General features: G+C 39.3%; 1 protein-coding gene across 1 annotated transcript in view; it reads left to right on the top strand.

Moving 5' to 3' along the window:
- Positions 1-327: 327 nt before the first annotated feature.
- LOC111148094 (NFU1 iron-sulfur cluster scaffold) overlaps positions 328-13058 on the top strand; it is a 22702-nt gene continuing 9971 nt past the window's right edge. Inside the window, exons 1-4 of the mRNA XM_022504495.1 lie at positions 328-425; positions 2885-2985; positions 8110-8245; positions 12376-12442. Of these exons, the coding sequence (XP_022360203.1) occupies positions 364-425; positions 2885-2985; positions 8110-8245; positions 12376-12442 (366 nt within the window). The 5' untranslated portion in view covers positions 328-363. The remainder of the gene's footprint in view (positions 426-2884; positions 2986-8109; positions 8246-12375; positions 12443-13058) is intronic.

The raw sequence follows: 13058 nt of genomic DNA, 5'->3' as shown, positions 1-13058 counted from the left end.
TTTAGGGGTGGGGAACAGCATTCCACCTGCCGGCCTTCATCCCTGTAAGCACAGCACCCATCAAGAAGGAAAGGTGATGCAGCGCTCCGCTTGCGCGCCGAGTCCCGCGTGTCTTACCGAGAGCGCCTGCGCAAACGTCTCCTGGACTTCCCCCAGCCCTGGTGCGGGCTTATTGTGCAGGTGGGCAAAGGTGGCCGGCGCCGGGCGCCTGCCCCTGCCGCTCATCGCGAGCAGCGCCGCCCGCGGCCGGCAGGGTACACTCTCCGCGGAGCCGGTCGGCTCCCGGTCGGCCTGCGCCTGCGCGGGGCTTCCGCCGCTCGGCGAAGCGGGAGCGCTCCCCCACCGCTGCGCACTCGGACAAAGATGGCAGCGGCGGCCCGGCTACGCTGGGGAGCGGCGGCTGCTGCTGCGGGGCTGCGTAGGCGGTAGGTGACGAGCTAGGAGCTCCGCACCGGGGTACCGCTGGGCTTAGCAAAGCGGTCAGCCCCCTCACACGCCCCTTGGGGGCGGGGAGAAGTGCCCCTTACCGAGCCTTCGGGTCCGCCCCCGTCCCTGCCGTTGGGGGTTTCGCCCTGCGGAGGGCGGCTATCCTTGAGTCGGCTTGGCGCTCCGAGTTCGGGCGGGATCTGCAAGCGCCTCATCGGAGGCGCTGAAACCCGGCGCCGGAGTCCCTACGCGCGGGAGGCCCGCAAAGCCAGGCTGCAGACACCCCACGGGGGAGCTGTTTTTTAAAAATCGTGTGGCCCTTCCAGCGCTTCCATCATGTGCATTCCCTCTGCTTTTTAAACACAAATCAGAATGTCTGCAGAGTGGGAGTGGATACCTCATCTCATTTCCTCCTTTTCTCAGTAGGCCCAGAAAGGGGACGCGACGTGTATGAGGTTACACAACGTTTAAGTGATGAGAATCCAGACCCCTAGATTTCCTCCCCATCTCCTAAACCCACTCTGTTCTCTTGTTTCCCCCTCTTCTGTGCAAGCTGCCTTTGAGTCTGGCCTCCTGGTGACATCTGTCAGTGTTGTTTAGGTGATAAGGAATGATGACTTAACTAGGTGCTGTATCTTGATTTTACTTCTGGAACAAAAGGACAAAAGGGCCTAACAGGGTTTCACCTAATGAATATTAAGGAGTTTTAGTGCTAATGATGCCCTTCAAGTGTAAATGCATTAAGTTTGCTGGAAGGTTTTTTTGTTAGTCACCTCCTGGCCCCCTCTGTTAGGTTTGGATAGATGTCTTATTGGAATAATGCAACTCACCTTCACTATTTTGTCACTTTAAACCCATCTCTGTACCATATTCATCCATTCTGGTGCTTCTTCCTTGGGCTGAAGGGAAGAGAATACTGGTCTCCAGCGTATTTCCATATTCCAGTGTAGTCAGGATTTAGGCAGTGAGCTGTAGATAAAAATGCTTTCCCCCTAAACCTCAAACTTCATTCAGTAATTAATTAGTGGGCACCTATCACATAATAATACTAGTAGCTAACATTTATGAACTCTTGCTCCAAGTGCTTGGCACTGTTTTAAGCACTTTACATGGATTATCTGGGTCACTCTTTGGCCCAGTCTTAAAGGTAGCTGTGAATATTCATTGTAAAGTCGAGGAACTGAGGCCATGCTTCTAGCTGCTGAGGGTCACAGAAATGCAGATGCTCCTTTTCCTTAGTGTTTTTGGAGATAAAAGTAATCAGAGAAAGTTTTTAAGTGATCATATGTATTCAAAATTCTTTAGTGACTTATGTGAAATGAAAATTGTAATGATAGCAATGTATTTTAAACTGGATTTTGGGGTGCTTGGGTGGCTCAGTTGGTTAAGCATCTGGCTCTTGATCTTTGCTCAGGTCTTGATCTCAGGGTCCTGACTTCCAAGCCCCACATTGAGCTTCATGTTGGGTGTGGAGCCTACTTTAAAAAAAAAAAAAAAAAAAAAAAAGCAACCTGGATTTTAAAGTAGTTTGCATCAGATTTCTAAAATTTTTCTCTAGTGAATTTTTTTTCCTTTCCCCTTCTCCCTTCATTTTTAATTTGTCAAAGCCATGAAAAAATAGCCAATCAGTACTCTATTACAGTGAAATAACCAAAGTTAAAAACACTCTTAAGAAGTTTCCAGGCAAAAAGCATATATAGATTGTTGGCTTTTTTTTTTTTTTTTTTTTTTTTTTTTAGCAATTTGGAGGAGAATAGTACACTTTCTATTAGAGTTTTTGAAGTATTGAAATACCTTTCAAAACAGGAAGTATTGGGGTGCCTGGGTCGCTCAGTCGGTTAAGCGGCTGCCTTCGGCTCAGGTCAGGTCCTGGAATGGAGTCCCACATTGGGCTCCCTGTTTGGTGGAGAGCCTGCTTCTCCCTCTCTATCTGCTTACTTGTGCTCTCTCTCTCTCTGTCAAAAAAAACAAAACAAAACAAAACAAAAACAGGTAGTATTGGTTCTCTCTTTCCTGGGAAACATGGTGGTGGAGACAGAAAAGGGAGGGAGACTGCACAGTATTTACTTTTGTTCCCTTCGAATTTTGAACTGTGCGCGTTCAGTTTTTTTTAAATTTACAAAGGAAAAAAACAAAACAAAACACGGTAGTTCTTTGCATCCTTCCTGCAAAGAACTAGCTAAGAGTCTGGGAATCCAGGCTGTAAATCACAAATGTAGTTGCATTTTTGTTTCTTAACGCTGGATATTGTACTATCCTGTGTACACTTGGTTATCAAGGGTATAAATTTCCAATTGAGCCATTGTTTTTAAATTGTTTGCAGATATTGCTTGCCTAAGGAAGTGGAAATAATGTGGATAGAGAATGACATTAAGCTTTGTTGTTATATATGTGAAATAGAAATTGAGCTTAAAAGATTCTCTCTTGAAATGTCGTTTTTATTTGTTTTTAAATATAGATTCTGTCCTATGATGAATCCATACACCATTAAGAAACAGCTTCTGCATCAGTTTGTACATAAGCCACGTTTCCCACTGCCTGCAACCTTATGTAACACAGGTAAAATTTTACCATTTAGAACAAATTATGTTTCAGAAGCTAATGAAACTGTGCTTGTATACTATTTGCTGGATCATAAAAGATAAGAATTTGTAAATTTTCCATTCAGGTGCATAAAAATAACAGCACTTTTTTGTGTCATAACATTTATTATAATTATTTTATACATATTTTGGCATTAGATTTCAAGAATCTGGAGCACAGGGGTACTTGAGTGGCTCAGTCATTTGAACATGTGACTGTTGGTTTCAGTTCAGGTTGTGATCTCCAGGGTCCTGGGATCAAGCCCCATGAGCCCCACCCCACGTCATTGGGCACCTCACTCAGTGGGGAGTCTTTTTGAGATTCTGTCTCTACCTCTGCCCCTCCCCAACTTGCACACACTCGCTCATGTGCTCTCTCTCTCTCAAATAATAGTCTTAAAAAAAAAAAAAAGAATCCTGAGCATAGTGTCCAATAGGCCTATGAAATCTCAGTATCTTGAATAACATCTTCTGGAACATTGCTCAAGATTGATTTCTCAAATGAAAATATTACAAAAAGAAGTTACAAATGGGTTTGTTTAAAAAAAAACGCTATGTATTTTAAGCTGCTGCCCTCCTTGTTTTGTTAAGAATACACCTAAAAGGGGCACCTGGGTGGCTCCGTCGGTTAAGCGTCTGCCTTCAACTTGGGTCATCCCAGGGTCCTGGGGTTGGGCCCTGCGTTGGGCTTCTGTTGAAGCAGGGAGTCTGTTTCTCCCTCTTCCTTTTCCTCTCTCTCTGCCCCTGCCTTCCCCTGCTCATGTTCGCTCTTTTTCTTTCTCTCTGGAATAAATAAGAAAGATCTGTTTAAAAAAAAAAAAAAAAAGAAGGAGGAGGAGGAGGTAATTGTTTTAAAAAAAAAAAAGGAAAAAAGAATACACCTAAAATCAGTAAATTTCTAGTTTTTGTCCGAGCCTTAGAAAATAGTACTTTCGATGTAGTTTTTCTTTTTTGGGGCCCAAATTAATTAGTTATGGCTTTTGTTGACAACTTTGTTGATTACATGGTTTTATTTTCATTAATATTGGAAGTAGGTATGAAGATAGGATTTGGACATTATTGAAATATGACCAGTGTCATGTGATCAGGGAACCCTAGGAGTTGTCTTTGTGTGTCTGTGTGTAAATGTCTGCCTATATGTGCTTATGGAGCTGTAAGAGTTTGGGTTCAGCCCTTGGGCCCTCTCCCATTTCCATCAGCAGCTTAAACACTTTGTGGCCGTATTCTGGCAGGTGGCTGACTCTGGCTAACCACATGAGTTGGATCAGGGTAAAGACCTTACCTCTCCTGTGTACCAGGGCAAAAAGAAGAAACCCTTGCCTGGCTCCTTGAATCACAGACTAAAAATTTAGGCATAAATATTGAGTTAGCAAGTTAAGCTACTTTAATTGGACTTCTACATTTTGTGAGATGGGATTATGTGGTCATCAGGTCTTTCAATTTGGAAACCCACTGATCTTAGTCTTTGATATTGACTTTAAGTACAAATGTATATTTTGGGGGAAGCTTCTGCCTCTCTATTAACCTGTTACTTATTAGTACCAAGCATAATGGGAAAAATTATTTTAGATCATTCTATTTTGTTATAACCCTGCTGACACTTTCAGGGGCATCTTTCTGGATGATGGACCTGGGAGTCATTTCTGAAATACCTAATTAAGCCCAGCTTAGACTGTAATTGAAATGATTTTGTTAATACCTAGTCACATTACTATTTCGAAATAGCTTTGTTCATTGTTAAAAGAAAAAGTTTATGTCATGATGTTATATATATTCTACTTCAGACAATATATATAGATTATGCTCTCAAATTTTTTTTATATTTGTAGTTTTAAAAAAATTTTTTTTAGTAATCTCTACACCCAGCATGGGGCTCAAACTCATGACCCTGGGATCAAAAGATGCATGCTCTTCACACTGAGCCAGCCAGACACCCCACATTTATAGTTTTTACCTTCAAGTATTTCTAAAACCTTTTCTTTCTGCAGGTATAGTTTTACACAAATGGACTGAGTAGAAAAATACCAGATTTAATTCCTCAAATACTGTGGGAGAGTGTTTAATGTGTGTGGAGATTTTGATTACCAATAAATTATTAAGAAAGGCTTCAAGAAATGATTGGTCAGGTCCAAGGTTAAAAGAACCTTGTTGTCTTATATTTATAGAAATTGGTGGCAGGCCTTTCTTTAATGTTCCATCTGAAAACTTGTTCCCAGGTAACACAGATTTTCAGAGAAATTTATTCATTGGAGGTATAACTATTTCATTTTATTTTTTTAATATTTTATTTGTTTGAGACAGAGCACAGGCAGGGTGGGAGGGGCAGAGGGAGAGGGAGAAGCAGACTTGCCCCTGAGTGGAGAGCCTGAGGCAGGACTCCATCCGAAGACCCTGGGATCATGACCTGAGCCAAAGGGAGACACTTAACTGACTGAGCCATCCAGGCGCCCTGCAGGTATAAATATTTTAAATCAAGTATTTGGATTTTGAGGTTATCTTTTTAAATTTTTGTCTTTTATAGGATTTGCCTGTTCACCAAGTCACCAATTGATAATATTTATAGAACAGTGTCTTAAAATGTATGGGAGTTTAGTTTCAGTTTCTCCTTCACCAAGGAAATGACTCAACATCAGTTAGATGGCTGCTTGGTAAGGTGTAAAAACTGCTCCCAGCTGTGAAATTAGAATCTTTTATAATGGGTAAAAAGAAATCACTTCCATACAAATCCTGTATTTTGCCAAGTTTAATCTCTTTCTAATTTAAAATAAAGCTGTTGCTTGTTGATATTTTACTATTTTTCCTCAGACATACAATATGAGGGTTATGACAGGAGAGGAAGACTGATTTTATTTTATTTTATTTTTTTAAAGATTTTATTTATTTATTTAAATGATTTTTTTTTTTAAAGATTTTATTTATTTATTTGACAGAGATCACAAGTAGGCAGAGAGAGAGAGAGAGAGGAAGAAGCAGGTTCTCCACTGAGCAGAGAGCCCGACGTGGGACTTGATCCCAGGACCCTGAGATCATGACCTGAGCTGAAGGCAGAGGCTTAACCACTGAGCCACCCAGGCGCCCCTATTTATTTATTTGACACAGAAAGAGATCACAAGTAGGCAGAGAGGCAGGCAGGGGAGGGGGGTACGGGGGAAGCAGGCTCCCTGCTGAGCAGAGAGCCTGATATGGGGCTCGATCCCAGGACCCTGAGATCATGACTTGAGCCAAAGGCAGAGGATTAACCCACTGAGCCACCCAGGTGCCCCAGGAAGACTGATTTTATTTTTATTTTTTTTTTAAGATTTTATTTATTTATTTGACAGAGAGATCACAAGTAGGCAGAATGGCAGGCAGAGAGGGAGAGGGAAGCAAGCTCCCCGCTGAGCAGAGAGCCTGATGTGGGGTTGGATCCCAAGACCCTGAGATCATGACCTAGGCCAAAGGCAGAGGCTTAACCCATTGAACCACCCAGGTGCCCCAGGAAGACTGATTTTAAATGTATTTTCCTATCATCCTGGGCATTAGTGAGTCTGGGGTGGCAGTATGTATGCATAGTGGTTAAGCAAGTCCATGTGGGAAATTGGCAGGGCTTTAATCCTGTCTTTATTTCTTAACTACTGAGTGACTTTGAGCTTTAGTTTCCTCATTTGTAAAACAGGATAAAAACAGTGTTTCCCTGGGAGACTGTAAAGATTAAAAAGTGTAGGGGCGCCTGGGTGGCTCAGTGGGTTAAGCCGCTGCCTTCGGCTCAGGTCATGATCTCAGAGTCCTGGGATCGAGCCCCGCATCGGGCTCTCTGCTCTCTAGGGGAGCCTGCTTCCTCCTCTCCCTCTGCCTGCCTCTCTGCCTGCTTGTGATCTCTCTGTCAAATAAATAAATAAAATCTTTAAAAAAAAAAAAAAAAAGATTAAAAAGTGTAATTCATAGGGAGTACTCAGCATCATGCCCAATTGCTCAATAAATTAATCTATCTAGGTATACTGCTCTAAGATGAGAGTTATTTTGTTTTGGTTAGAAAGCTTATTTTTGTAATAAACCATCAGGACCTCGTTAATAGTTTTAAGACCATTAAAATTCCACTACTATCTTTTGTCCTATGAACTGTTTTCATAATAGCAAGGTAGGAAATTAAGATTCTGTTCTTTATTCCTTTAATGAATCTGTTCTTGAACTATTCATGGCCTTGGAGGAAACAAAGAAGAACCTGTAAAGATAATTTAAAAATATTCAAGAAAGTAAATAAATAAATAAATAAATAAAAATAAAAATATTCAAGAAAGTAATTCACATATGTTCCCACTTACATGATAATTTATAACATCACTAAGTCTATACCATTGGTCAAGTTACTTAACTCTAAGCTTCATTTTCTTCATTAGTGAAATAGGAGTAATGGGGTTTCTTCATGGGGTTGTTAAAGGCTTAAATATATTTAAAGCACTCAGCCCCCGTCTCTGGCATATAGTAGGTATTCACACACTAAATATTAATATTATAAATTTATCTCTCTAGGGGCGCCTGTGTGGCTCAGTCATTAGGCGTCTACCTTCGGCTCAGCTTGTGATCCTGGGGTCCTGGGGTTGAGCCCTGCATCTCCCTTTCCCACTCCCCCTGCTTGTGTTCCCTTTCTTGCTGTGTCTCTCTCTCTGTCAAATAGATAAATAAAATCTTTTAAAAAATAAATTTATCTATCTCTCTTTAAAAGATTGGTAGCACTTTGGAAAGAAGAGAAAGTAACATTTTGCTCTTTTTGATATCACAGTGATGATTTATGATCATGATAGCCATTAGCACTAGGTCACCAAATAAAATACATTGAGGGTTCTTGAATGATGATCTGCCTTCCTAGTTAAAATAAGGCTATTGCTAGAGTCTGTTGAATAACAAAAATAATCAGTAGTAATATAAAATTCAATGCAGTTATTCTAAATATATCATTAAACTTCTTTGTTGTCTTTAAAAATTATTTCATTGGCTTGGGCAACAAGCCTTATTTTCTTTCTTCTTACATCTTTTGATTCTTTGAAAATGAGCACTTCATAGTTCATAAACTTAACCACTGTTTTTTTCTGGAATAACATGCTTTTTCTTTTTTCTCTTTTAGTGAGACACATGTTTATTCAAACACAAGATACCCCAAATCCCAACAGTTTAAAGTTTATCCCAGGAAAACCAGTTCTTGAGACAAGGACCATGGATTTTCCCACACCAGCTGCAGCATTTCGCTCCCCTCTGGCTAGGTATAATACTATTTCTCATTTGCTTTTACCAAGAAACATAAATAACTGACTTTGGGGGGAAGGCGGCTTCATTTAGTGATTATATTTTTACGTGTACTGCATTGTTTTTAGTGTAGAGAATGCTTTATTTTCTTTTCAGGTAAGAGATAAGAGAAAAATAACAGCAAATATTAGGAAACCCTTCTGAAAAGTAATTGAAGATCTATAGCAGGACTAAATAAGAATTTATATTTTTACTTTAAAAAATTCATGAAAATAATATAAATTTCCATTGTAAATCTTTAACTCTTTATAAAAAACAGTGACAACTTGTTCATTTTTTTTCTTAAGGATAGCTGAATTTTTCTAGATGTTTCAAAATGGAGTAGTTTCTAAAATATTGCACTCAGAACCATAAATAATAATAGCTATTAGATTTGGCATGATTTTTTAAAAACAAGTCAGAGACAATTTTTAAATTTCGCTAAAGACATGTTAGATGTATGTCAGATGATATAAATAAATCAAACCTTTAAAAAAAAAAAAAAAGAACATCCACATAACACATACAAGGTGACATAAGGATGTTCATTGCAGCGTTTTTGGTAGTGGTGACAAGTTGGAAACAACCTAAATAGGAAAAGTTCAATAAACTTTGTCCATAGTCTTAGATACTAAAAAAGGATGAGGAGAACCCTCTTTTATTGTCATAAGACACACTGTTGGGGTGCCTGGGTGGCTCAGTCGCTTAAGTGTCCATCTCTTGATTTCAGCTCAGGTCATGATCTCAGTGTTGTGAGATGGAGCTCCGTATCAGCCTCTGCACTGGGCATGGAACCTGCTTAAGATTCTCTCTCCCTCTCCCTCTGTCCCTCTGCCCCAATCTCTCTCCCCTTCTAAAAAAAATAATAATAATACTGTTAAGTGAAGAAAGCATGTTGTAGACCACTATGTACAATATGATTATTACCTATATAAAAACAAAAAACACAATAAACAAAAATACACTAACATAAAGGTCTGAAAGAATGTACACCCAACTGATAACAGTGGATTTGGGGGAGGGGTGGTCAAGAGGCGTTTTCACTTTATATGAATAGTTTTAAATGTTTACATCAAAAGTGAATTATGTATTTTGTATTTAAAAGTATATAAAAATAGGGGCGCCTGCGTGGCTCAGTGGGTTAAAGCCTCTGCCTTCGGCTCAGGTCATGATCCCAGGGTCCTGGGATCGAGCCCCGCATCGGGCTTTCTGCTCAGCCGGGAGCCTGCTTACTCCTCTCTCTCTCTGCCTGCTTCTCTGCCTACTTGTGATCTGTCTGTCAAATAAATAAATAAATAAATCTTTAAATAAAAGTATATAAAAATAAAAAAGACTCTTCAGTTACAGATGAGTTGGAGATTATTTCTGTCAGATGTTCAGTTGGCAAAAGCCCTTTTCAAATTAGTCTTTTTAAAGTAGCTCATTTCCTGGATTCACAGAATTTATTATCTTCAGTCAGGCAGAACTAATCTTGTTTTTGTTGTTTGAACAGAGAATGTTTACTGTAAGCTAGAATGCAAAGCTTCCTGAAAACAGAGACCCGTCTGTCTTGCCCATCATTGTATCTCTAGTGCTTAGTACGGTGTCGGATATTCAGTGAGTTTTCAAATATTTGTTGAATGAATGAGTAATTGAATGAATGAGCAGTAGTGTATCTTCAGATGGGCATTTGACCTGTTTCTTACTATCCTTCTGGACAAGACAGAATAGATTTAAGCAGAGTGTAGGGTGCCTGGGTGGCTCAGTGGGTTAAGCCTCTGCCTTCGGCTCAGGTCATGATCTCAGGGTCCTGGGATTGAGCCCCACATCGGGCTCTCTGCTCAGCGGGGAGCCTCCTTCCTCCTCTCTTTGCCTGCCTCTCTGCCTACTTGTGATCTCAAATAAATAAATAAAATCTAAAATAAAATCTAAAAAAAAATTTAAGCAGAGTGTAAATGTGTCTCTAGTGGCATATACAGGGGCTCTGTAGTATCTGTAATATCTCTCTAGTTGGCATGTTTATTCCATACTTTTCTTTACCTGCGACATTAATGATGATAAAATTATCAGTTTCCAGATGGGAAGAATTGCTTCTATGTTAGATGGCAAAGCTCAGAGAAATGTTTAAAGGTTTCATTAGGCCGAAATGATAGATTAAAGCAAGTAAGGTAAAATCTAACAGGAACAAATATTAAGGCTTATGACTTAAATGTTTAAAATGAATAGCTCAGTTGTGGGTTGGAAGAATCTGACTTCTTAGTTCACTATGTTGGATATGTTTGCCGTCAAACTTTAACAATCACAGTATCCAGCTTAAGAGAGGTAATAGTCTTCGTATTCTGAATAAGTCAGACTATGTTTGGGATATGTGTTCACTGCTGGGTATTATATTTTATTTTGAAGTTGAAGTTGAAGTTGAAGTAGAAGTTGAAATTGTCCTGAGGAAAGTAACCTAAGTGGCAAAGTATATATAATAACATTTTAACTCCTTTTAAGCGTTTTGTTTCTTTAAGCATAGAACCTATGAATTCTTGCCTAAAGCAGTCCCCATGACATGGCCCAAAGATCAGGTTGATTCTTCTGCATGGTCCTTTCATGTGAAGAAAATAGCTTTGCTAACAGTGCAGATGCATAGAGCCAGTCAAGGGACCTGCTTATAGGTCTGTGCTTGGGTTTATTGGATCATATTATGTAACCAAGTACCTTGTAACTTCTTGTAAATTTAATATTGAATTAGAGGGCCCAGATGACATCATTTCAGACAAATTTCTCAATAATTCAGATAGTAATTCCAGTAACACTCTTGGCAATGATAGACAAAGAAAAGGTAAACTAACCTTTTTTGGAATATGTCAACTTTTATTCCTAAAAGGGATAAGGGAAAAAGGTCATTGCTCTGTATGTTACATATATCAGTGATTGGGAAAGGATGGTGCATTTCAAAATCCCTTACAGGGGCTTTTCAAATTATAATCCTCCCCTCTCCTCTTAGAGGATTTGAAAAACTAATTTTACTGAGATATAATGTACATGAAATGAAATTCATCAGTTTTAAGTGTATAGTCCAGACTTTTGATAAATATATACAGTTGTGGGGCACCTGGGTGGCTCAGTTGGTTAAGCCTCTGCCTTCGGCTCAGGTCATGATCTCAGGGTCCTGGGATCGAGTCCTACATCGGGCTTTCTGCTCAGCAGGGAGTCTGCTTCTCCCCGCCCCCTCCCCCCCCCCGCTCTCTTGGCCTGCCTCTCTGCCTACTTGTGATCTCTGTCTGTCAAATAAATAAATAAAATCTTTAAAAGTATATATATATATATATATATATATATATATATATATATACACACACACACATATATATATACAGTTCTGTAACCACCACTAAAATAAGAATAGAGAACATTTTGATTACTGCAGAAATCCCTCATTTCTCTTTGCATTCAATCTTCTTCATTTCCATACCCTGGTAACTATTTTGTTTCATGGCAATGAATTCCAACTTTGTTGAGATATGACTGATGTAAAACATTATGTAAGCTTAAGGTATACCATGTACTGATTTTATATACATATGCCTTGCAAAATGCTTATCACAGTAAAGTTAGTTGACACATCTATCACTCTGGTAACTATTGAGTTTTCTGCCACCACAGTTTATGGTTTTAGGGTTTTATATAATGCCACCATATAGTCTTTTGTGTTTGGCTTCTTTCATTTAGCGTAATGCTTTTGAGAGTCCTTGGTTTTGCATGTATCTCTGGTTTATTCTTTATTGCTGAGTAGTCCTGCATTGTAAGGATACACACAGTCTGTTCAGTTATTCACTAGTTGATGGGCATTTCCAGATACTCTTTTTGGCTTTTGTAAATAAAGCTGCTATGAAGATTCGTGGACACGTCTCTGTGGAGCATGTTTTCATTTCTCTTAGGGTAATACCCAAGAGTGATTGCTAGATCGTAGGGTAAGAGGATGGAACAAGATTGGCCATGAGTTGATTATTGCTGGCCATGAATTGTTGATGCTGGGGATGGGTATGTAAAGGCTCTCTTACTTTTCTGTCTCCCTTTGTATATGTTTAAACTTTTTTGTAATAAAGCATTTTATTATCTTGTATTTCTTATTTATTCACAGGCAGTTATTTAGAATTGAAGGAGTAAAAAGTGTCTTTTTCGGACCAGATTTCATCACTGTCACAAAGGTAAACATAGGATTATATAAAATAATCTGTGCAGTTCTTTCAGTTTTTTTCCAAGTCCAACATGTCTTTCCAGAATTTCTTTCTTGATATATTATATACATATTGTTATTAAAAATCTCTAAGTTTACTTCTCACATTTCTCAATTAATTAAGTAGAATTTTCAAGTTGAAATTAACTATATCCCAAATCCCTCATTTTCAGAAGAGAAAAACATGAGCCTCAGAGGGTTAAGTGCAGGATTGTGTCCATGATTATATATCTGCCCTATAGCAGGGCCATGATTCAACCTGGGCAGGACTAGAATTCAGGCTCCAAGTATTATTTTAACTAATTCTTTTTTTTTCTTTCATAATTGAAATGTTATTGGTGGTTTTGATATTTTTACTAGTACTTAACTTAAAATAATGGAGTAGGGGTGCCTGGGTAGCTCAGACTGTTAAGCACCTGCCTTCTGCTATGGTCGTGATCCCCCCGTCCTAGGATCGAGCCCCGAGTTCGGTTTTCTGCTCAGCCAGGGAGCCTGCTTCTCCCAATCCCTCTGCCCCTCTCCCCTGCAACCTCATTTGTGCTTGCTCTCTGTCAAATAAATAAATAAAATCTTTTTTTTTTTTTTTT

The sequence above is a fragment of the Enhydra lutris genome, unplaced genomic scaffold (genome assembly GCF_002288905.1).
Source record: "Enhydra lutris kenyoni isolate GAN:26980312 unplaced genomic scaffold, ASM228890v2 scaffoldscaffold18, whole genome shotgun sequence".
NCBI lineage: Eukaryota > Metazoa > Chordata > Mammalia > Carnivora > Mustelidae > Enhydra > Enhydra lutris.
This window is presented reverse-complemented; position numbering and strand designations above follow the sequence as displayed.